The 25341-nt window shown below is 37.5% G+C and overlaps 2 protein-coding genes across 11 annotated transcripts in view; one reads left to right on the forward strand and one right to left on the reverse strand.

Annotated features, from left to right (window-relative positions):
• The first annotated feature begins 5 nt into the window (after positions 1-5).
• On the forward strand, positions 6-1038 carry LOC132202732 (small ribosomal subunit protein uS17m). The gene is made up of 4 exons (XM_059629848.1): positions 6-182; positions 323-449; positions 504-697; positions 800-1038. Exons 2-4 carry the CDS (start codon positions 330-332, stop codon positions 975-977), a joined length of 492 nt encoding a protein of 163 aa, XP_059485831.1. The 5' UTR covers positions 6-182; positions 323-329; the 3' UTR covers positions 978-1038.
• Positions 1039-2192: 1154 nt separating this feature from the next.
• The window catches only part of LOC132202729 (neural-cadherin), a 199474-nt gene continuing 176325 nt past the window's right edge, over positions 2193-25341 (reverse strand). For 6 of the 10 annotated variants that reach the window (XM_059629845.1, XM_059629839.1, XM_059629836.1 and 3 more), the window contains 20 exons: positions 25182-25319; positions 18306-18492; positions 15556-15962; positions 14294-14443; positions 13655-13960; positions 12850-13123; positions 12091-12299; positions 11723-11886; positions 11327-11495; positions 11064-11270; positions 10668-10939; positions 10358-10563; positions 9843-10246; positions 8821-9315; positions 8430-8616; positions 8185-8374; positions 7529-7770; positions 6007-6207; positions 5281-5445; positions 2193-5221 (listed from right to left, as the gene is read on the reverse strand). In XM_059629845.1, coding sequence (XP_059485828.1) covers positions 5103-5221; positions 5281-5445; positions 6007-6207; positions 7529-7770; positions 8185-8374; positions 8430-8616; positions 8821-9315; positions 9843-10246; positions 10358-10563; positions 10668-10939; positions 11064-11270; positions 11327-11495; positions 11723-11886; positions 12091-12299; positions 12850-13123; positions 13655-13960; positions 14294-14443; positions 15556-15962; positions 18306-18492; positions 25182-25319 — 4692 coding nt within the window. In that variant the 3' untranslated portion in view covers positions 2193-5102. Of the gene's footprint in view, positions 5222-5280; positions 5446-6006; positions 6208-6833; positions 7070-7528; positions 7771-8184; positions 8375-8429; positions 8617-8820; positions 9316-9842; positions 10247-10357; positions 10564-10667; positions 10940-11063; positions 11271-11326; positions 11496-11722; positions 11887-12090; positions 12300-12849; positions 13124-13654; positions 13961-14293; positions 14444-15555; positions 15963-18305; positions 18493-25181; positions 25320-25341 lie in introns of all 10 variants that reach the window. The other 4 variants (XM_059629843.1, XM_059629840.1, XM_059629844.1 and 1 more) reach the window with 1 other exon arrangement.

The following is a 25341-nucleotide window of genomic DNA, read 5'->3' on the forward strand; positions in this document are numbered from 1 at the left end:
CCTCAGCGCCTCTGGTGTTTGGCTTTGGAGACGAGCACATGTTTTTAAAACAATAACAAAATTGAAAAGATCCAAAATTGTCTAATTTTCAAAGTTAAAGCAAACTCGGGTTTCAAAAAATAGTTGCTGGAAAAACGGAAAAGAAGATTCTGCACCCTTCCTGTTAGAAGAAAATTTTGAAGGTTTGTTCGACAGAAAGTTTTTGAAGTTTTTTTTTCTGTCAATCATCCCCAAAGTTTTGCTTTTGGATAAAATTTCAATATATGTAATTTTGGCCCTGTTGGCCCCGCAATTAAAAAAATTTACATTAAATTATTGACAGAAGGAACATGGCTTCGAAGGCGGTTCATCTTCTGGGTCGGTGTTTGCCGTTCTTCCCTGGCAAATCAGTCGCAAACGCTACCAGGGTACAGATCAGGAAGCTCCAGTTGGATGATAGTATTAACATGGTGCGTTATTATTTGCAGAGCTAACCATTTGAATGAAATATTAATTTGTTTCAGTATTTCCCTGAAGACACAACAATCTTTGTGCACGATCCAGGTCAGCAGTGCAAACCAGGAGATATTGTCCTCATCAAATCCCTTCCCAAAAAGCTGACACCGCTCATAGAACATGAAGTTCATCGGGTCGTCTACCCCTTTGGTGACATCAAAGACCCTATTACGGGAAAGAAAGTTGTCAGCGATATGTACAGGTTGAAAATTTTTGATAATTTATATATAGATTTCGACATAACAATATTCAACATTTTACTTGAAGAAATTGTGCAACTCACACACATTTGTTTTTTATGCAGAGAGGACATTGAGTTTGTCAGTGAGATGTACGGAAAGAACAAGGACAGCTTCAATTACGAGGAGGCTCCTGAGAGAGGCTGGCAGGAAGACAAGAAGGACTTTAGCCACAAGCAGAGCTACCGCCGCTTCCATGTTTATGACAAGGAGGACAAACAGCCGTACGCAGTTGACCACTAGAGCACTAGATTTGTGATAAGTAGAGTTTATTTATTAAAAATAGAAAAGCTGAAACATAAAATGGTGTTTTTATGAAGATTTTTTTTAATAAACCAGGGCGTTGAAATCTAATTTTGTGTGTGAAAGTGTTCAGACAATTAATTAGAATTTCATCTAAAAGTTTCTTTCCTTTTAATGTACTTTATTGGTTTAGTTATTAATGATCATTAACGAGGAGCTTTTGACATCTACATTGTACAAAAAATCTCCTCAACCTTTTCCCTTAAGATCATTGTAAATTTTTTATGTCGACTGACCTAATCATTTTATTTTTTTTTCTTCATTGGGGTGATATGAACGTGATTTTCTGAAATTTTTATCAATTTTGATCAAACCTATTATGAGAAAAAAATTATTTTAGAAAATTCCCATGGGCATTTCCATGAGTCTCAAGGTCTTTGGAGGATTTTTTTTAGCAAACCAAAAGCTGCAGGTCAAAGGTCAAGGTTACTTTAAAGCGTTTTTATTTTTTTAGTAACAAAGTTCAATATTTTCAATACGGAGCAATCTAAATTTGATTACTTTAATTCTAATCGTCTTCATTTTTGGTATTTTTGTAAAGATTCAGATGATTCAGATTTTAATTTAATACTAAATTACAAGGTGTGTCTAGCAAGAAAACACTTTCAATTTTCATTAATGTGAGTTTATTATAATATCTTGTCAGTATTCATAATGGTACTCATACTAAAAATTGAGGCGACAAATCGAGACGATAATACAGTACAAATCAAATGTCCGAACAAAATAAATTGTACACCATCAAGATTTTGGTATTTTACCTTGTCTGCTTTTGAGAGTATTCTTTTCTTCGTGTGTTGCTCTTTTGTGTCCGGGTAAAAAAAGTTAATTTAAATTTGTCATCTCGTACATCGCAAAAGGATCACAGATGAAAGGAAAACACAAAATCATTCCGCAGACACGCTTAAATATACATGACGACTTCGTTTTTATAATTTAATAAATTACACTCCTTTGCATCTGACATTAAAAAACACATCAAAAAATTAATACCTAAAGGACTACAAAGTGTGTGTGTGTGAGTGTGATTGGATGCTTCCGTAAAAAAATCTATACTCGAGAACACAATTAATACTTATACATATGTATGCAATTATTACGTTACAATCCTCATTTTTCGTTTCCATCCTCTCTCGTTTAAAATTCCTATAACGCTTGTTTTTTTTTTTTTTAAATTTATATCAATAGTTGGAACCAAACCAATGCAACGAGTAATACGTACATACGCTAAAGTGTGTGCAATTTTTGTTTTCAAATACCACCATCGCATCTCGTCATAGTACTCTTTTTTTATTTTATACAACTGCAGTCTCATTAAGATCGAAAGGGCCGCGGGTCATTCGGAAATTTCCTCGACCCCATCGCAACGCGCTTTCGTTTTTCTGCTTTGGGTGTGTGAACGATCATTTTGCTTTTTTCTTATTAACCGAGAAAACGAAAATTCGGGAGGTAGAAAAATTTGCTATGGAATGTCCCTGATAAACGTTGGAGCGAAAAAAGAAGTTTTGCGAAATTGCGTTCGTCTTATTTGAAATTGACCGGTGGATTTTTCTGTGTGCTACAAAGACATGTACAATTTTATTTTTATCTATATAACTCTTTCTTTCTTTCGTGTTTTATCCGAGAATGATAATAATTGAATTGTTAATTAATTAATTATTCACTCGCTGATGTTTTCAGACCTAATAACGCGGCAGCACCGATGAGAAATCAATCAAATTGGTAACCGAGCTCTCGATTATTAGGCCTACGTTTGCATTTTTTCAGAAAAACACGCGCACAAAGATTCTACAAGTGATATAGAGACAGTCGGAAATGAAAGAAAGGTCCTCTCGCATCTCATAAAACCGCTCGCACTTTTTTTTTGTCATATCAAAAAACGTACAAAATTTCTCCGGGTGGATTAGTTTCTTTTATGTAATTAATAAATCGTTTCGATATTTTATTGCGCTGCTTTCGATGAAATATTTTTTTTAAGTGAGAAATGAAAACCGCCGATTTTGGTGAACATTTGTCGACATTCTCTCAAGTCGCATTCAAACACACTGGTAAAATAGCTGCTGCAGTCAGGAAAGTTGGTTGAATTATCTGGCAGTGTGTTGGAAATATGTTCGGTTCCCAAAGATGTGAGATTATTTTAATTTTAAAACCTCTGGAGCGTCCAAAGATGGAAAAAATTTATTAATTTTAAGCTCCGAAGTTGCTCTTTCGGTCGGGGGCTATTCACAAATGACATATTGCTTTTTCGCTTGCACACTGTCCTCGTTTAAAATTAATTGCACCTCATTCGCTCGCACCCCAATCGGTTACAGACAGCAGGGTCTACTTTCGCACTCGAATATAGAGTTTAATTAATTAAATGCAGAATTATTTGTGGATTTTTTTCCGGTACGCACAACTTAAATTTAGGCGCTCTTAATTATTTACTTCTTTTTTGTGTATGATTGCACTTAAAAAATTACATTCGAGCTGTCCAATAAAAATCTCTGCTCCCTAGTGTGATTTTCTTCGTTTAGTTTTTAATACATATCGTTTTATGTGTATAATTAACAATCGGATGAGAGATTTTTCCACGTCGAAACATTCATGACAACAACGCAATTTGCAACCGTGGTGAAACATTCATGTGTGAGATGAAAGAGAGAGATAGACAGACTTTAATTAGTTGATAATTAATTCCGTCTTTGCTTAAAGAGTTTCCTTACGATTACAGGTATTTTTCTTTTCGTTTGTTATTACAAATGGAACCTAATGACTAAACTTGCATGGGGTGAGAGAGAGACAATCCTCAATCACTTTTCGTAATTTTTTCATATACATGTGGCGAGACTGATGAGGTTTTTTACTTCCTTCCGTGCCTCCCTCGTACATCGTCATTTTCAATTAATTTCTTCTTTGTGGAAAATTGAGCATTTTAGGGCTCGCACGCGTTTGCTCCGTTTGATTTTTAAGTATTTTTCAAGTATGTAATAAATTTTTGGTTCGCACAGATCATAAATCTGTCTTTCTTCTCGAGCCCCTTTTTCGGAGATTCGTATGTAACAAGATAATGATTTTCGTTTTCAATCTTGAAATGTGAGATGTTTTTTAATTCGTCAACTTGCGATAGTTTTTTTATCCGCTTATAATTTTCATTTGATCAACAAGGCCTCCCGTATCTGTTTCTTTCCTCCTTCTGGACAAGCTTGAGTATTTTCCTCTCGTTAGAGCCCCTTTCTTATTTTCTTTCTTTCAGTCTAAGCCTTACGAGTTATACAATTTAACATTAATGACTGGCCCATTGATTCCTATGTACACAAGTGGAAAGTGTATAGCTGCGTGTGTTTGAGAACAAATAATTAAGGTACCACTCGAATATTTTATATAAATATGACACAAGAAATTAATTGGTATGATTATAACCTACAAATTACTCCATTTATTAATTCCGCGCTCGAAATCAAACACGGCATGTATTACTTTAATTAAGCTCATACGGTGTAGGAAAAAAATTATTGCAATAAATACATACATGGGCGCGGTTTATATTTTTTTTACATGCTGTTTGGCACACTTGCACTTATTGAAAATTAAAAACTAATCAACGCAAAACACCCTTGGAAAATGACGTTCCATTTTGATTTTCAGTAAAACGAAATATAAAAACAACGATCGATTCGCATTTTCACCTCGAGGTTTTGTGTTTCTTCTTTGGCTTTCGGAAATATACTAAGTGAGAGGATTTCTTTTTATACACAAATGGCGGCCATTCGAGATTGGCGCGGGCCCATTCTGGCGTGGGTATTTTCAATTAGCATGGGCGTGCAGCGCGGCAATCATTAAAATTAAATTTGAGATCTGACAAATTCAGTGAGTGATTCCCTGTTAATATAGGCTGCGTGCGAAAATATTCCTAGAAATATAGTAGCGATTATCCTTCTCCTTACATCTATAATTGTAACTAATAAGAATTTTTTCGCACGGGTACATCAACAACTAGTGCAGCAGTTTTTGGTGTAGCTGTCGATTTCGTTAGAGTTCAGGGGCTTCTTGCTTTCTTTCTCTCTTCTTTCATTCAGTCGTGACTTAGTGCAGTTGGTGGAGGATGTCTTCGTCGCCCTCGAGCTCGTTGCCGTACATGTCGGCGAGCTTCGAGAAGCGCGGGCCCCAGCTATTCAGGTATTCAAAGTCTTGTTCGCGATCATCTGCTCAACAAAGTCCCGTGTAAGTTTCTCACGAAAAAACATAAAACTAGAAAACAAACCTGAACCAACTGAGGAGAGGGAGCCTGCGGTGCTGCCGCCACCCTCGTAGGCGTAATTCCTGAGGTCGTCAAATGGTGGAGCGTTCGGGTCACTGTCCGCCCTCTTCTTGTATTCATCAATGAACAGGCCAACGTTAGGCTCCTGGCCCATAACCATTGGTGGGACTAAAAAAATTTGTAATATTTCAAGTTCTAAACACATATTTTTCCATATAAGTAGTAAATAATTATATAATTTTTTTTTTTTAAATATTAAAGTTCATGTTAGTCGGCTTTTAGGGGTTAAAAAGTCAACTATTTTAAGTTGATTTTACTGAAATGTAGTCGCCTCAAAATTAAGCTTTTTTTTATTTCTTACAAAATTTTGCGGAAATTTGTTTGAAAGTCTGGAACAACCTATTTTTCTCTAAAAAATTTAAAAAAGTCAGTCATTTTAGTCAGTTTTAGTCGCTTTAGTTAGAATTTGAAGATATAGTCAATTTTAAATAGGTTCCAATCGTAATAAAATCACTTGATACACGCATAAAATGCATTTTCGTTTTTTGTTAAGTTCATTTCAGAGCGACGTAGAAAGAAATTTGATCAACTTTATTTCTAGAGCCTAATTGAGCCTTATTATTACATTTTCTCTAGATCTCTAAAAATTTATCTCTATAAACATTGAGATAATGAATAGAAATAAAAATTTAAAAATATATTCACAATTGAAAGAAACAGCAAACTCACATGGTAGTTTTGGTGCGACTGCTAGATCAGGGGCGCCGACCGGAATCTGCAGAGGGGTGATGTCGAAGGCGGTCATGTCGTCCTCGCCGCCACCCTCATCATCGTAGTTGATGATGTTCTCTCTGACGTCGTCGTCAGGCCCTGGATATTTAATGTGCGCCTCGCGACGACGGTTGTACACAACGAAGACGAGCACCAAAACTGCAGAGGAAAAACAAAGAACGCGTTAATAAAATATATTTTTTGTTTAGTTTTGAATGATTTGGAATCTTAGGTGAATCATTTGAAATTTAAATTAATAATTGATTATATTTTGGTTCCAAATCATTTGCTAGTTAAACCACTCCATGCACAACGTCCAATAAAAAATCTACAGAATTTCTATTTTCTATCACATGCAAAAGAGAAATTGAATTTTCTACAATATTTGAGCAATTTCTGTGCATGTTACCTTCATCCTTTTTGATACGAAAGATTAGCTTTCAAAACGACTCTACCATCAAATAAATTTAGTTGGTTAAATTTTGACAATCTGATTTTACCAAATCGATTTCAAACCTCACACGTTATTTATGCTGCAAGATTTCAATATGAAAATTATCAAACAAGAATTGCTGAAAATAATTGTTAGGAAATTCTTGTTTGATTTGTTAGTCAAAAGCCACCACACGTCACGGCAGAAAACGAGAGGTTATTGTAAAAATAAATCAAATAAAAAGAAAATAAATCACTCGGAAAAACAGACACTCGGCAAAAGTTTCAAATAAAACGGATAAAGGAAAGTAAAACCAAACGCAATTAAGAGAAAAATAAAAGGGCGTAATTACTAATGAGGGTGAGGATACAGGCAAGGAAGGCCACTAGAGAGTCGGTCGAGGGAGTGATTGTGGTGGCCGGCAGCAATTTGAGTTCGCAGTTCTGGCCCGTGTACCCCTCTCGGCAGAGGCACCGGTAGCCGGGCTCCGAGTTGCGGCACTTGCCACCGTTCTGGCACGGCATCTGCTCGTGACATTCGTTAATGTCCACGCACTGCGCGCCCCGAGACCTCAGACCCTGAGGGCACCTGAAAATTAAGCCATTTTTTTCAGTACATACCTTTGATAAATTGAACGGCCCCGTCTTCAATAAATCTCCAACTCGCTTGGCGTAAACATTTATGTATATATTTACAATAAAATTTTAAATAATAAAAAGTTTTGAGAGACGCTGGAATTACGTGGAAATTATTTAAATTTAAAAATTCATAAATTTAAAAAAAATATAATTGAAAACAACAAAACATTTACAGGTTCTTTTCCTAAAACTTGCAATTAATTGCAAAGCATTAATTTAATTAATTTTTAATTATTTTTTTTATATATATTTTCAATGCAATTCCAGGCTCTCAAAACCTTTGGTGCGCACATTCTCCTAAAATTTTGACTACCCTTTTTAGCTAAATTGCAATTTATGTATCGACAGATAGAAAAGCAAGCAACATCCAGAACGAGGTAATCATATAATTTTTGCCGCTGGCACGTACTGAGGATGATCAGCAGGCAAACGAGGATGGCGGCCAGGGCCCCCATGCTCAGTTTCAGGGTCTGGCCCTCCTGCACCAGTTCGCAATTCTCGCCCCAGAAGTTGTCCGGGCAAATGCACCGGTAGCGGAGGCGCGGGTCCTGGTTGACGCAGACGCCGCCGTTCAGACACGGCGCGTCCAGACACTCGTTCTTGTCCACGCAGCCCTTGCCGTCCGGCGAGATGATCCTACCCTCCCCGCAACTGACATACGCCAATCACTTATTAATTTCTCGATTCAAAATATTACCGAGGATAAAATAAAAAAAATGTATAAGGGAATATGCCACGCAAGTTGCCTAACCTAAAATTCTGCAGGCGTTTCAAAAATAATCTAAACGCAGAAAATTAAATTGTTGTCAAGAATTAAACTTATAAGAATACAATTTTCTGCAATTAATGATCATTTTGTAAAATTAACTATAATGGCTCTGTTTTTTTCCTATAAAGTTTAAATTTTTATATTGTTTTATATTGACTTATCCCTACTTAAAAAAGTGGTAAAAAATATTTTATCTTAGCACCGATCCCTTAGTTTTAAACGTTTCAAATATATATTTTTTCTTATAAAATAAAATATTACTGGTAAAATAAGAAAAATAAATTTTGTCTACTTACGTGCACTCATATTCATTCCAAAGGTCGACGCACTCGAATGGATCAGGGCAGATGACGTTGGCGCAAGGCTTGTTCGAAGGGCAGTTCCTGTCCAGATTCCTCGCCATCGTGGCCTGTCCCCATTGAGTTCCGTTCATAGCAGGTGGCAGGGGCAGGTGTTTGCCCTCAAGCCTGATGTCATCGATGCAGCCTGAATTTTTTATCAGAATTAATATTTTGCCTGAACACCTTCTCTCTTTTCTTACCTTTCTGGAAATCGGCGTAAACCTCAAAAGTGCGCACGCCAGTGTATTCGGCCTTGCCTCCGGCGTAAACTCCCTCCTGCTTGTCAACCATCAAGTGCTGGTGACCTTCAAAGGTGAAGGTCTCGTTGTATCTACGACCTTCACCTCCGTCCAACTCCAGCATTGCAGCTGAACCGTAACGAGTAACCTAAAATGGCAAAATGAATATTTTGTTTTATTAAAATATTTCATGAATATTTTACTAAAATAGAAAAAAATTAAACAAGCAAAGAAAGAATAAAAATGTTTTAATTTCATGGTTTTGGTTTCCAAAATAAAATTCTACAGCAATTTTTAATTTAAATTCTATGCAAATGAAACAATTTTTTTCTTTAATTGTTTTCAACTGTACCTTTGCTGTGTGCCATTGTCCATCGTTGACCATGATAGCGTTGAGCCACAGGTCCTTCTCCTCAGTGCGCAGACTGTTCAGGTTGAACCTGAAACGCAGGCGGCTGTCCTTGATTTCGAGAATGCCGTACTCCCTGTTGTGTTGGTCGCTGACGCGGAAAAGTTCTCCGTAGTCCTCCCTAGTCCGGAATCGCAGCTGAATTTGGGTCGAGTAGCGGTCCGGCTCGAAGGACAGCGCGTACTTGACGTAACTCTGAGGGCGGAAGGTGGTCGGCGCCGTGGGCTGCGTGCAGCCTGGTCCGGTCCAGCCGGCGCGGCACTCGCACTTGGGCTCGGAGAAGGAACCAGCACAGACGCCGTGGGGCTCCCAACACCTGATGGCAGGGGTGCCGTCGTGGCGGGTGCTCGTGCCGTAGCCTCCGGTGCACGCGTCGTCGGTCTGCGGGCAGTTGGCCTCGCTGTGACGGGTCATGCCAGGGTGGGCCAGGTCGTAAAGCTGAGGAAAATTAAACACTTGATAATTGAAAACTCTACAATTTTTATTTTAAGTTACACTTTTTCATTCTTTTTTGCATTTAATTGAATAAAAATATTATTATTTGTATAAAATCTCTTTAATTTGGTTAATCAACTATTAAATCATGAAAATTTGAATGGAAAACTTCAAAAATTGTTATTATTCTCATTGAATTTGGAATATTTCAAGAGTGTGAAAATGCGATTATTAATAAATATATAATAAAATATTGTTATACATAAAATTATTTAAATTCTTTTCAAATTAGTCACAAGTACTAATTTAGATCAAAATTGTATGGATTTTTTTTTTTAAATAAAATCGCAATAATGTTAATTATTTTAAAATTAATAACAAAAAGAAGATAATACAATAAAAGAAACTTTAAACTATAATATTAAAATTTTAAATAAAAAAATATAAATATTGAATTTTTTTAGCTGATTAATTTTATTGTCATATTAAAGTAACCAAATTTTCTTAAGACATTTTTAATTTACACCTACCTTGCTGTTGTGGACAATGTTCCTGATGCATCCGTCAAAGCCTTTACCAACAGGCATGTGCTGCCAATTGTAGAGCGACTGTCCAATGGCTTCGGTAAACATGCCTCCGACTTGCAAAGGCGAGTTCACGTTCAGGTATTCGTTGAAGGGCGGCACAATTCCTCTGGCCTGGCAAGACGAGTCGTCAAACTCTGGTGGAAGACCGTCCTCCAGTTCGACGACCCCTGCGCTCTTGCAGAAGTCGACCACCAGGCGCACGTTTTCCGTGTCCCAGAAAACGTCCAGTCTGTGCCACTCGCCGTCGTCCAGTCCTTTGTTGGTTTTCACCTTGAGCTCCAGTGTGCCTGAGCCAAAGTCGATCAGCAGTCTTGGTTGGCCACGCTCCAGCTCCAGCGAAATAAAGTCTGGAAAAAAATGGAGAAAAAGATTAGAAAACAATTTTGTGCTTAAAGTTGTTAAGAATTTTAATACAAATGTTCATTTTTTGGAAGTTGATAACCCAAACTAACCCTTACCAGAAACAATAATTTCCTCAGGTTCTGGCTGAACGATAGGTCCGTTGTAGAGCAAAAGTCCATCTCCCTTTCGGGTGATGAACTCGAGGCTCAAATGGGAATTGTCGCACATCTCCAGAGGTGGGTACCAAGCCCACCCGTTTCCTCGGAAGCTGCGTGTTGTCTGTTGACACCTAGGTCCTGAATATCCACTTGGACAGTTGCATCTGGAGAAAATGAAAAAAAAAAATTAAAAACAACATTAATAAACTTTGTGGTAATATAATTATAAATTTTTTTATTTAAAAAATTGAATAATTTATATTCTTACGTGAATCCAAATCTGGTCTCTTGGCAGCGTCCGCCGTTGTGGCACGGGTTGTTGCGGCAAGATTCGCTCCTGGTGAAGTTTCGGGCACCGCAAGTGCACTCGGCCAAGACATCCACTCGCACGCCGACCAGGGAAGTCTTGTTGGCGTTTACTGTGTAGGGCAGGTTGCTGATCTCCAGGGCGTTTGTGCAGCTGCCTTCGCACACCTGGTTCTCGTAGAGGCACTCATCAATTCCAACCATCGTTATGTTGACTCCAACGTCCTTCTCAATCTGAGAAAAAAAAGGAAATTTAATAAAAAAATTTCATAAAAATATGTATTTTTTTAAATCATATTTAAAATCCTATTTTATTTTGTCATTAAAAATGAGAAAATAGACATTTGCTGAAAATTACCTCCTCTCTGTGCCTCAGCACAACGCCATTCAGCCTGACCGGCTTGTAATAAGGAGATCCATGCGCCGAGAAGCGAACGTCCGTCATCGGAGGGTACTTCCTGCGCAGTTGGACGCTGAACACATCAACATTATCACGCTCTGTCGCCAGCAACTCTGCCAGCTTGTCCCTTAGTTTATCAGCCTTGCTTCGCACTATAGTCTGCGACTGGTGAGAAAATAATTAGTTTTGTCTAAAGCAGAAGAAAATAAATGATCTTGTACTTGATAATTCCACACTCGGATGAAATCTTCGTCACTGATTCCAGCGATTCGTATGGACCCGGAGTTTATCACAGCTTCATGAGGTATTTCCCTGATGGTGACCGTTACATTGGCAGGTACGTCAGTCTGGGTGTGTTTGCGATCATAAACTTTGAACCGGAGATGGAATCTGGAAAAAAATATGAAAATGATTTTTATTGCCACATATTAAAAAAAAAAGGAAATTTAATAATAAAATCCAATTTGATTGTTATTATTCATTTACTTGTAGCACAAAATTAGTCATATAAAAATATTTTTAAGTTGAAGAAACGAAAAATTCTTGATTATTAATCAACGATTAAAAAAAAAAATCAATGCTTAATCTCAATCTAAAGCTTTTTCCATTTTACTCACTTTCCGTCTCTAGTGCCGTGTCGCATTGTGATCATGCCAGTGTCTTCGTTCAGTTTGAAATTACGGTGTTCTGGCCCATCCCAGTAGAACTTCTTGTCAGCCAAATCCCAGTCGTCCAAGTCGTAAACATACACTCGGCCAATCTCCGTGTCTGGAGCCTGTCCCTGAAATTTCAATTTTTTATTAGTTCACGATTTGAAAATTTTCGCCACAGTGTTGAACTTGCACGCAAACCACTTTCTGAGAACGTGTCGGCGGCTCACCACACGCACACAATCTCCAGAGTGGCCCATCTATCATGCGCGCGGTGGCGTAAATCACGCCTCGGGAGGCGCGGCGCTAATTGAAGGAAGGAGAGCAGCACTCACCATGTAATTGTACGCAAATATATCCTTGGATCCGGGCTGCATTTTATTGTCGTTGACGTCGCCTATCACTACGGTGAGGGTGCTTGTGCCGGTCATGGCGGGGTTGCCCGAGTCTTTGATCACAATTGGGATTAAGTACTCCTTTTGCTGCTCGCGGTCGAAGGAGCGCAGCGAGGAAATCACAGCCATGCCGTCACCATTGGCACCCTCTGCGAAAAAGAGGAGAGTAAAAAATGCAAATTGTAATATAATGCGTTTAACATTATTTATTTATATAACAAAACACTTCCAGGATATGATTGACTTATTTGAATCCAATTCAAATTTCCTCATGGTAAAAATAATCGCAACTATTATATTATTAATATTTTTTTTTTTTAATAAATTTCAATGTATTTATATGTATACAATTTATTGAAAATACCTCAACACAAACAGAGTAAAATTCTTCAATAATACTATTTTAATATGAACAATTTAAAATTAAAATATAAATTAATTTAAAAAACATAAATTAAAATGTTTTTTTAGTAATAAAATTAATTAATTTATATATTTTATAAAAATTTTACTATCCATTTTATTTACTATGGTTTCTTTCTCTTTATTTAAATGTTAAATAATTGGCTTTATAATTTATTACGTAGTATTTACAATCTTACTTGTTAAAAATATTTATACAGTCAAATATCATATTTCAGCGTTTTATACCTGTTATACTCATTAATTTTGTTTTGAATACAAAAGATGTTTACTCACTTTGGTCATGTTCGACTTTGAAAGAGGCGCGGATGACGTCGTCAGCATTGGGGTCCATGCGGAAGGTGAATGGAGGTCCGTTGCTCTTGGACCGATCGTCGTCGTCTGTGGCCAAGATTTCGATCACCTTGCGTGGCTGCGAGTGCTCCTGCAGCACTGGACGGTAGTCCTTCAGGAAGGTCGGTGCGTTGTCATTGATGTCCTGCACGATCACCGTCAGTGTTGCCGTCGCCGTTTTCGCCGGCATGCCGTCGTCAATGGCCAAGATTTTCACCTAAAAAGATCAATCGAATGATAATTTTTTTTGCACGAATAATTTTGCTCGATAGAATTCCCGCCTTCGTTCTTTGAAATAAATTGGATTTCCGTGTCTCAAAGCCACGTATTTACGACTTGCAGGTCTCTCTGCGTTTTAATGAAGCTTGTAAAGTCGGCGGGCGCACCATATAATGGGAGGAAAGCAAAAGCAATCAACTCGGAGGAAATTGTTTGTGCGCGCAAATAGACCTCTTTGCATGCATTAAGGTAACTTCAGGGATTTCCGAGTTTTTCTCCTCCTAAATTTTACTATCTCCATCGCGGCGAAGACAAAATATGGCTGCTATTATCATTAAAAAACTTCAAAACGAGCGCAGTCTCGCGAGATATGAAACGGCCGCATCAAAATTTGATGAGAATTACTTAGACAATGAAGACGCAAACAATAAATCTAGCTAATGTATTCCATCAAAATAAAATTGCGTAACAAAATGAAAATTTGCCTTATTTTAATTTAGCCAATGAAATTTCAAGGGAAAAAGCCTACCTGGTGCCGCGGCGTGTCCTCCCTGTCGAGGGTCCTTTGAATACTGACGGTGCCCTCGTTGTTGATGGTGAACTGACGTCGACGGTCCGAGCTGCGGTCGATGGCATAGGAAACTCTGCTCCTGCCTGCCTGGTCAGGGTCGCTGGCCTTGAAAGTCTCCAGGGATTTTCCGACCTCGGCGTTCTCGTACACGGACACCTCGATGTTGGGCCGCTCGAACTGTGGCTTGTTGTCGTTGATGTCGCGCAACTTGACCACCACCCACGAGTACGCAACGTGGTACTTGTCATTGTCGTTGTCCTCACCCTACAAGAAGCAATTTAACAACACATTTTATGCATATATGCATTAATTTGCAATTCATTTTAATTGAAGATTTTCCTCATCAAAAAACCCATCATTAAAATTTTTCCTTTCAGATAAATTATAAACGTTCTTTGGTTTACAATTTCACGTTATAATTAATTGAAAGGGATGGAAATATTATATTCTATTGCATTCAATTGCAGCGGGCATCAACCTTTCACCATTATGTTTGATCATAATTCTTGGCACACATTTTCAAAGGAAGTGCTTTCAAGTCTGGCGTCTTTTGCAATTAAAATCGCTGCTTGCGGAGAATGTGTGGAATGTACGCACCTTGTCATTAACCTGGATGCGGAACCTAAAGCCGTTGCTTTGAAGCTGATCTTCGTAGTCAAGCGGTTGGACGATCTTCAAAGAGCCGGTGCCGTCGTTGTTGCGCACCATCGTGAATTTGTCAGCTCCGTATCCGCTATTCTCGATCACCTGTCGGCCACAAACGAGGGCAAATCAGTACCTCAAAAAGAGTTTCTCTTTGATCACAAATTCGCCGGGTATAAAAGGTGCACCCAAAATCAACCGATTATTTTAAATTCTCCCTTTGCTTTTGTTACCACAGAGGCATTTTCAAATAATTTTTGGTTAAATTTCACGCAACTTGCAGGGTTCCTTTCCAATTAAAAAAAATTCCTTGGAAAGATCAAAGAAAAAGCGTTTGCCCCAGGAGCATATTTATTTTTTCTTGAAAGTGACTGAGCTTTTCCGAGAAACAACGGTTTGACTCGCGCTGAAGTGTCGTAAACGTTTTCACTCTTTACGACCGAAGACGGCGTGCTGGAAATTCAATAATGTAAAAAGGTTTGCCCCAGGTCTGCATAAAGCACTGCTGGGGTGGAAAAAGTGGATGGGACTGTCTGCCGCGATCACACATTTCGCATGGGAAATGCCGAATTCACCCCCGGATCCGCTCGAATACACCTCTCGACGAATTTGCATGAGTGGAGCGATTCTCTTCACTTGCGTGCGCGCTCAGGAATTTTCGATTTATTTTCTTGTCGGAAATGGAGTTTTCAATCACAAAAAGGAAATCAAGAAAAAGTTCAAGGTAAACAAAGTATCATGTTTTTATATACGGAAAAAAGTGTTTCACCTTCATCAGGTCTAGTTTTGAAGTTTTGAAATTGACTGAAATAAATTCATAATATATTTCAAACAAAAAAGATTGCTTAGAGCTGGCTTAGAGCTTTCGATAAAAATTTTTAATACTTCGGAAAACATTATTTTTAAACTAGATTAAAGCAAAAATCTTTGTTTTTCATCTGTTTTATAAATTTATAATCTGCTAAAATGCAATTCAGGTTTATAGTAATTTTCAAATCCACTTTAATGACTTGAATAAAGCAGGAGTTTGCAGAAGCATCTGCCGCCGCAGCAATAAATTTGCTTTTCACGCAGTTTCTCATGCTAGTCACTGCAGCAGCTGCTGCTCCTTTTTGTGTAATTCAATCTCGAGGCACGTGCGAAATTAAACATAAATTTCCAAAGTTTTACTACTATCTCGCGAAATAAAAAGGAAATAACTGGAACTAAAATCGTACCTTGTACTGGAATTTGTTGGTCTCGTCCTCGTCGTGGACGGTGACGGTGAGGATGGGCGTCTCAGGCAAATTGGATCCGTCCGTTTCGTCCACCTCGGTGAACCACTCGTCCTTGGTGAACTGCGGCGGCATGTCGTTGATGTCCTTAACGCGTATCGAGGCCGTGCCCGTGCCCTTCAACCCCCCACCGTCCATCGCGACCACTTGTATCGAGTAGTCCGGAGTCCTTTCTCTGTCCAAACAACACACGGCAGTCTTGATCACTCCCGTATCCGATTCGATCTCGAAGATCGGCGACCCGGTCTCCTCTTCAATCACGTTCTTCTCGATCGAGTATGTCAAGCGGGCGTTGGTGCCCTCGCTCGGGTCATCGTAGTCCACGGCCGTCATCGTCATGACCACCATACCTACGATAAAAAAAGTTTGCATTATAGAAATTTATCTTTTAATGAAAATTTTGTATTTAACTAGATTAAATCATTTTAATTTTTTGGAAGTTTATTTATCCATTTACTAACGTAAGGAAAATAAAATAACATAAACTGAAACTCTAGAAATTTAAAAAAAAAGAATGTTAGCATTTTTATGTTAATGCTTAAGAATAAAATATTATAACTATTATACATTTTTAAAATAAATTTAGAGTTAGATTTTAAAAGATATATTTTTTTACATACACTATTTAAATTATATTTTAAAATAATTGAGTTTTACATTGAAATAAATTGTTTTGTTTTACCTTCTTTTATCAGATAACTTAGCAATACTGAATAATTCATACCGTTCTCACACATGTCTATTCTAGTTGATTGTTATTTCATGGAGATTGCAAGTCAAAAGTATTGTTAACGTTATTTTTGTTCGAAGCATCAGGCCTCAGAAATTTGCATTTAACCAAAAAAATTCGACACACGCCCTTGTCTGCGGTTGATCGACTGAATAAAGTCCTTTTATGGCCTCATTTCGTACAGCAAAAAATTAACATAATATAATTGCAGCTCATGCATTATTCATTTAATTAAAAGGGGGTGTTTGTTTGCCCGTTGCTCTCTTGTCTCAAATGTAAACAACGTGCCGCGAGGGTGCACGAATTGTGTTAAATGCTAATTGAGCCGAAGGAAAAATTTGGAGAAATTACCTTCTCACGAACTGACCACTGGCGAAAAAAAAAGGAAAAGTTCCTATTGGCGGCTGCTTTTTATATAAAAATTCATGAACATGAGAGGGAAGGAGCTATGAAAAATATTTGACGCACATAATGAATTATTATTTAATATTGATATTTGTATACATTTTTTTTTTTGGAATTTTAAAATATTCTGCTTTTCAGTAATACAGGTGCTTAAAAGATAACGTAATAAAATAACATTTCAGTATTAAATTACAATCCTCAATAAAGGTATTTCCTTTATATTTAAAATTGAAAAATACCAGCGTATGTATATTTTTTTATTATTAAAAAAGTCTTTCCAGTCGCTAAACTAATGAAAATTCCTACTGCAGACGCAAAATAAAAATTACAAGTTTGAAACGGCCCGTTTTGAGTTATGCAACCTGCTCGTCACGTGAGTGTGGCTAAAAGCCTAGCCATTCTAAAGCAATGCAATTAATTAAAATTACTCCCTTTCTTGTGGCGAATATATTAAAGTGCGGTGCTCATTGTTTGTCAAATGCCCTTCCGTCCGCTCGCTAAGCCAATTTGCGATAACAGCATTTCTCTTAGCGCCACCGAGTGGCCCGAGCAGTGTCGCCCGGGCAGGAACAGGAAACGCGCGCTCGTCGACAAATATTGGCTCGTCGCTCTCCCAGGAGGTAATTATGTTGCCGTAAAAGAGACGCTCTAAAATTGGCCTTGCTCACATAACGCACTTCCCGCCAACTTCAAAGACTTAATTAATGGCAGCAATTAAATTTAAATTAGCACCATTTGCTTGTAACAAGACACAAATTTGATAGAAAAGAATATTCTTAAACTTTTAACAATGTTTGCACGTCACTCCTGCACGACGAAGGAATTAAAAACTTTGGCTATTAATTTGAAGAGAAAGCATTTCTCAAAATCCCATCAGATGTTTTGGGAAATCTTTTCCAACTCTTTTGGCTCTACGAATTCCATTATCATGCTAAAGAGATGGAAACTTTTCTGAGAGAAAATGGGCGTGAGATGAATGGTGACAATTTCATGCCAGGATTATTCAGACAAGAAGAAGTCACTGAGAAAATGGGAAAAATGAAAAAAAATATACAATTGAGATTTATTGCATTTATTTTAGAGCATTTTGGTTCGGTTAATATTTCCTGCTTTCCCGAGGATAGCATTGATTTAGATAAATTTTACTATCATTAAAATAGAGATGTAGATAAAAAAATGTGCAGTGCGCGTTTCTCATTCTTTAGTGAAAGATCTAATTTAATTGAGATGAAAAATGGTATTTTCATATATTAAGGCTAAAAAAGCCTAGTCTTGATGTTCATTACTAATTAATGTGTGAATCGGTGTGAATTATGTTTGTGATAGGAGGTAGTATAAATATTATTTACCATTAGATTTACATAGTTTTTATCTTTCATATTTGAACATTAAAATTTTAAGAGATAAAGATAATTTAAATATAATAAAAAAAATTAAAAAATCTAATAAAATTAATCATTATTTCTAGAAGTAAATAACAACTATTAACCAATATTTTAAACAAGAATATAATTAAATTTATATATAATTTTCTTTATTAAGTAAAAATTGTACTCACCAGCAGTGCCGTTCTCGGTGACGTTGCCAAAGTAGACGCCCTGCGGGAAGAGGGGTGCGTTGTCGTTGATGTCCTTGAGGTTGACCTGGACGTCCGCGTAGCCGACCAGACCCTCACCACCCTCGTCCTGAGCGAACACGGTGAAGCGCCACTGCGGCCGGCCGCCTGGCTGGTCGCGGTCCAGCGGCTGCGAACAAAAGCGGGCGAGAACGTGAGAAATTTAGAAAGAAAAAGTTTCTTCGCAGCAGCTGTTTACTATGCAAGCGGCGTGAAATTGGATGCGAATTCGCTGCCGCCGGCGGTGCGTGCGACAAGGGTGGTGTTTCGCTCACCTTGAGGCGCCCAAGTAATTGCAAAGTGCCCGTCTGGCACCATTGTTGCCGCTCGCAATCGGCTTAATTGAGACGCTACATTCGGGGGAGAAAATCGAGCGAAAATATGGACGTCGTTTAATTTCACGGTTCAAACTTTAAACTGCAGTTCTAAAGTTTTTATGGTTTTCGTTCCCTTTGTGCATGTTCAAAGTCTTTTAGTAATGATTGTATTAACTTGAAAATAACGTACAAAAGCAAATTAAAATAATGTTATGACATGAAAATTTTAATAAAAAGAAAGGAGCGTTGTTTAATAATGATTTTGGAAAATTTTTATGAATATTTTTTTTCAACTATCCTCAAGGATTCTTTTTTTAACATAGTCAAATCAGGTTTATATAACAATGGTGGTGGAATTTATCAATTTTTCCTCCAACAATTGTCAAGATTTGCTATCATTGTTGAAAAAAGACCTAATTGAACTATGTTAACTCATACAGAAACAAGATGGCAATGAATTAAAATAAAAAAACCTTCTTGCGCTTAAATTATAAAATTTTTTAAAGGAAATTTCAATTTTTGTTAAATTATTGTATTTTTCTCTCGTTTTGAAAAGAATAAAGATTTCGGGTTTGTATTTTAATTATAAAAGACAATGATTTTTTAAAAGTTACGTTAATCTACGTAATCAATTAAAAATTCTCAACATAATAATTATTTGTAGTGGATTTTTTTGCGAGTTCTTTGGGCCTAAAAAATACCATTTTTTGTGCAGAGCGAACAAATCTGCTAATTTTCCACACAAATTTCTGGCCGCGCTCCAAATCACGCTGAGAGCTTTCCGCGGCCAGCTCTCTGCTTTGATTTTCGAGCGGGCCTAGCCGATTTATGGGTGGAAAATGCAGCTGCTGCTCGGACCAGCCGTAAATCGCGCTCGTCTGGAAAAGAGCTCCGAGCTGCTTCTCTGCTCCGTTAACAATAACGAGCACGACGACAAACCACAGCAAAAAAGGAAAGTCAGGAGAAAGAAAGTATACTCCTTGTTTAAAACTGCGTAAAAATGCAAATTGTGCGGATAAATTATGTTTGTGCGGCATGCCTGGTCCTTTTTTTTGCAGAAATATGCCAACGGATGAGAAATATTGGACGTTTGCGATTGGCGCAATTTATTGCCTGGAGCGGCGGCGGCGGCAAGCAAATGACGCTGCCTTCCGACTGTGCAAATAACGCGAAATAATGACAAAAAATAACCGTAAGCAGCCAGCCAGCGATTTATTTGAGGCGCTTGCCAGAGTTATGTGTTCCCTCACGACCGGGACTTCTTGCAATTTAGCTCGGAATCAAATTAACCCGCGGAACTGCAAGTCGATTCGGCCTCGCCGCGACAAAAAGCCTGATTTATTGCCTTGTGAACGACCTACATGAAAATGGACCAGGCGGAAAACTGCTTACTTTTGCAAAAATAAAAAAATAAAATGTCAAATAAATAATAGTATAGAGAGAGTAATAATATTTATTTCCTTCCTAGGGAAGAATTTTTTAAAATAATGTAATTTGCTTATTTTAATTTTTTGACTTGCTTCTTGATTTGTGAAGATTAAATAGCAACAATAGTAATAAAATTATTATTTAAGTACTTGAAGCCCACCACTCATTGTCATTTACTGTAAAATATTTTTACAAATGAACAAAGGTAAGTCGACGATAATTAGTTTCGATTTAATAATTAGCTGCAAAATAATTATTAAGGTAAGAATTTTTATCTTGAACCTTAAAAGGTAAAATACTTCAAAGTGTAAGAGCAGTATAATTATGTTCAAAATTTATAAAAAGGCTGGGTTTGAAAAATTAATAATTTTATTTTAAAAATTAATCTTATAATGCGTGAAAATGTATTATAAAAATTTATAAAATCATTTAATACTGTGTTTAAGTTAAGATATTAGTTATGAGTTATGACATTATTAACCAATCATGATTGAAGCACAACTACAGCAAAACATTGAATAAAAATATTTCCTTTCATCAACATTGCATTTTTAAATTATGGAAATAAAGTAAAGCCAACTTATTTTCTCTAAGGGTTTGCAATGAAACGCAAAAATATTAATAGACATGAAACTACATAATGTGTAGGCTAATTGGAAAAACGTCACCGAGCATGCCCCTCAATAGGAAATTCTCTGAATGCAAATTAATTCATGCAATACTCATTTTTCAGAAGGCACTTGCTTGCGAATGATTGCATCGATCTTTATACTGAAAAGTTGCACATGAATTTTTACGTGTATGAACTGTACGAATGTGTTTTTTTTTAACACTGGCAAAAAACACGTTCGATGTGAAGTTTTTACGAGGAAAAATGTGCGGTATTGCTGTTTAGGAATAAAATCAATGCTGCAATAATTTTTGGGGAAAAAGGACAAAAATTTCTCGTGCGCGTGGAGGAAAGTTGGCACTGTTCGTTGGTTAATGGAGCGAAAAGTTTGCAAATTTTAAAAAAGTAGTCCATCGAGGAAATTATTAACAGGGATTGCGAGCGTGCGGCGAATCACAATTTCGGCAAAAGTTTTTCAATAGAGAAGCACGAGTTTTACAAAAGAGGGCTTATCTCGCCCTTCCGACTCAATGGAGGGAGGTTCGCGCTACTCGTTTCAAGGCGAATTGAAGTTTTGGCCTGTGTTAGTTTCGCCCACGCAAAGATTTATACAGTCAAACCTTCACTCTTTCTGAGCTGTTCAAGTCCATTAATGTGATTAGCAAAGAGTTTAAATTTTGGATGAGAGGGAAAGGAGCAACATAAAAGCAACTTCCTTGTTCATATTCAAATATGTATTTATTTAAATGTTGATTTGAATTTAAAATTGGCTTTTCCTCCATGGATTTTGTATGCTGTTTAAGAAAAAACTCAATATCATGCTCTGCATGTAACTGAAATCATTTTGATAAGAATTAGTACAAAAATCATTCTTTAAAAAAATATTATTCTTTAATTATATTTATTTATTTATTTTGAACAATTGTTTGTAGTTTACATTTTTACACGAAAAAGCAGCCGACAGATGCAGAGCAGGATAATTGTTTTTTCCTAAACAAAAAACAGCTAACAAAACCCAACTAGGAAAAGCCTTAAATTCAAATCACCATGAATCAACACCAAAATTTTCTTAAATATTTTTAAAGTTAAAAACTTACTAAAATATAATTCTTTTAAAATGACACATTTGTATGCGATTTTGACAAGTGCTTAGTTAGAGCTCTGCATTGCCACAAGTGTCCCGCATTTACACCCGGGTGGGCCTGTTTTTTAATTAAACCGCCACCGCGCCATTTCCTTTTTTATCGCGCGGTGGTCGTAAAGTGTTTGTTTATTTTTTTTTCATATGAAACGGGCTGCAAAGAGAGATGACAGCGCCAGAGAGCTGCCTACAAATTTAATTATTTGAGCACCGCCGAAAGTTTTGCCAGCCAGAAAAAGAACATGCGCACTTGAGTAGGCGGAATTTGCAACATCCTCTTTTTACTTCGACGACAGAGTGTAATTGGAATGGGCGAGGAACACCGCCATTGCCGCGAGCCCAGAGAAAAGAGGAATGTTGCTGAAATGCCGAACACTTTGCTCAATTATGGATCGTAAAAGGCAGCGGATCGGCGTTGGCGTTCAAACAAACCAAAATGCAAAAATGCTTGTAATGCCACAAAGGCGATTTTGATGATTGAAGTTTTTTTTCGTGAATTATTTGATGATTAAATTGCAAGAATAACAATTATTTCAGGAGGAAAAGGACCTCTGATCAAAATTACAGTTTACCAAAACTTACGCCTTTTTCAATAGATTGAGTAAATTTTTCTCTACCAATTCAAAACCACATTCGTACAAGAAAGAAAAAATTGAAAAGCGGCAGTTCCTCAATGATTTTTTAGACTCGTCATTTTAATTATGAATTATTCTATTCTTCTCAGACGATACAAAAATAATTTGAAATTTGAACAAGAGGAAGATAGGATTTTGTTCATAAGAAAAAAAAAAACATTTCGTAATTGGGCTGCAGCGATTTTTAATAGAAAATCTTAAATTTTAATTTTGCTTGAGTCGAATTAACAAATTGTTAAAAAAATTTCCTATCAACAAGAGAACACAAAAAAAACCCATAAAGAAACTGCCATTTTTCAATAATTGAAAGCAACGTGAAAAAATATGGTGAGTAAATTCTGCTTCAAAATAACTTTTTTACTTTGAACTTTTTAATTTCCTAAATGGAACGGAAATTCTTGATTCTCTCAGAGAGAAACTTGGAGCGAGGGTTTTGTGCGTTGGAGGTCAAGCGGATGTTGTTAAGAGGCGCATCTTGCAGCGTTAATGGGCCGCGCTCGGAGCTCTACGTGTGCCTGTGGCAGAATTTTTTATTGTTGCTGCTTCTCTAGCCAGTTCCATCTCTAACAAATACGCCGCCCGCACAAAGGCCCATTAATCGCGAGCCAAAGAGAGAAGGCTTTTGCTCCCCGTTTCTCCGCCCCTCGGCTTTCTCTCCTTGCGAGAGAGTTTAATTACGCTCCGACGCTGAATTATTATTATTATTATTCCGGGCCGGCTCTCGTTGGAGCCAAAAGCAGGCGTTATTTTGGCGACTGCCTTGTTTGCCTTCCATTACGCACGAGAAGTGGAGTGCGGTCAGGCCTGCGGAGAGCGCAACTAGAACATGCTCGATGCAAATCGGGGCCAAAGAGGGATTACTTCTTGATTGGGGCATTACCGGGCGCTGATTGCGAGTTTGCAAAGTGCTATATTTCGTGATGCTTGCCTGTTGATTAAAGCCGGCGATGAAACGAATCACGTCGACCGATGGCCAAACGAATGCACGACCGCGGAAGCCGCAGGCGCCGAAATTAATTTCAGTTATGCTATTTGCAAATGAACTAATATTGAACTTTCAGCTCTCCCATCTGATTGATGGGGAAAGTTTGCTGGCTTTCAAACTTTACCGAGTGCCTCAAATTAAAAAAGAATTAAACTTGCATCGCAGTGTATTAATGAAATATAAAAAAAATCAACCATTAAAACAGATTCATTAGATTTTACATTAATTGAATTCCAGTTTAAAATTTAAGATAACGTGAAAAAATAAAGACAAAAAGTTAAAAAAATTGTTTGGTTTTTTGTTTACATAAATTTTGATTAAATTAAAAAACATCACAAAATATTTTTGAACGTGCACTACGTATGCCCAGGCAAAGGTCCAACTTTTATTTCAAACTTTCCGGCCCACCCCTCTTGTTTTTCACATATAATTCCAGGTGGACCCTTGTCAAATTTCCCGCAACTTTTTCCTGTGGACCGTTTTGAACCAACTCCAACGCCATTTAAAAAAGTGGCTCCCAGCGGATGTTTTCGGCAAACGAAGTAGCGTGGGGCGAAAATTAGCGGCGTGTCGGCGGAGGACAATATTGACAGTGGGCGCGCGGCTGGGCTGCGGTGCGTCCAGGGCTCGGCTTTGTTGCAGCGCCGGCCGAGCGCACTGACGCGATTTTCCATACTGGCGAGAGACAATGCCGATGTAACCACGGGGCATAATCCACTTTTCAATTACAGAATGCACTCGTGTGCAATTCAGTTCATATATACATAATCATGGCGAGATTGCTTTGAACTCTGCCGCCTTGGAGAGGACACTGTTGCGTACTTGCATCATTAAAATGCAGCACTCGCAATCAGACTAATCAAATTCGAACGAGGGAGAAATAATGAGCAATTGAATTACCCTATGAATCTACTTTAAATTTGTACTTTTTGATTCTGGTATATAAACAAATTGGATTTATTTATTTAATTTCTACAAATTCATTTTTTTTAACTTGTAGTGGCAACAAAAATGCATCAATTAACTTTAGTTTCTTATTATTTACACAAAATTTTAGCCAAAAATTGTAAATTATAATTTTGTTACCGTTTTTTTTTTTTTAATCTTTAAATAAAGGTAAATATTGTTACTTTCGTCACAAATTTTGTAGCCTCCGTAAAAAAGTTATTTTAAAGCATAGACTGAGAACTGAGAATACAAAAATATCGGGCTTTGAAGAAGCAACTTCCACTTAATTAATAGCGAGGAGGAGGAACTTGATGAAAAGGTTAATTAAAGAGGCAAGTCAGAATTTATGGCAGTCATTAAGGGAGGCGAGCGCGTTTGAGGAGAAAAGGAAAACCCTCGGTAAATAATAAACTTTTTTCTTTCGCTTCTTTTTCTCACGGACGTTTTGTTTCTTCTGGCGCGAGCGAGCACATAATTAACTGCAGACAGCAGAAATTTTTATTATTAACTAAGCGAGCGCGACGTTTGCTCTTGGCGAATTTTTCTCCTTGAATGTTTGAAGACGTGCAAAAAATCGCCCCTTCTAGAGTTGGCCTTTTAGAAAGAAGAACAACCCGTCTCAATGTCAGCAGTGCGCCTGTTTTTTCCGCACATAAATAAGTGAAAGCAGCAAAGAGGAAGGCACCCGAAAAAAAAGGGGAGAGAATAAAAAAAATCCCACTCCATATACGAAGGCTTTGCGAAATTTTTCCTACCTTGAGCACGAATATTTCGCCTGTCGTCCTGTTGATATCGAATTTGCTGTTGGCCGGGTTGTCCGGGTCGATACCTTGGCCAGTGAGGAAGTAGACGATCTGCTGCGGTCTGTCCTTGTCACCGTCAGTGGCAGTTACCTAATTTGAGTGGTGCAAAATT

The sequence above is a fragment of the Neocloeon triangulifer genome, unplaced genomic scaffold, assembly GCF_031216515.1.
Source record: "Neocloeon triangulifer isolate White Clay Creek 2 clone unplaced genomic scaffold, ASM3121651v1 ptg000015l, whole genome shotgun sequence".
In the NCBI taxonomy this organism is placed as follows: Eukaryota; Metazoa; Arthropoda; class Insecta; order Ephemeroptera; family Baetidae; genus Neocloeon; species Neocloeon triangulifer.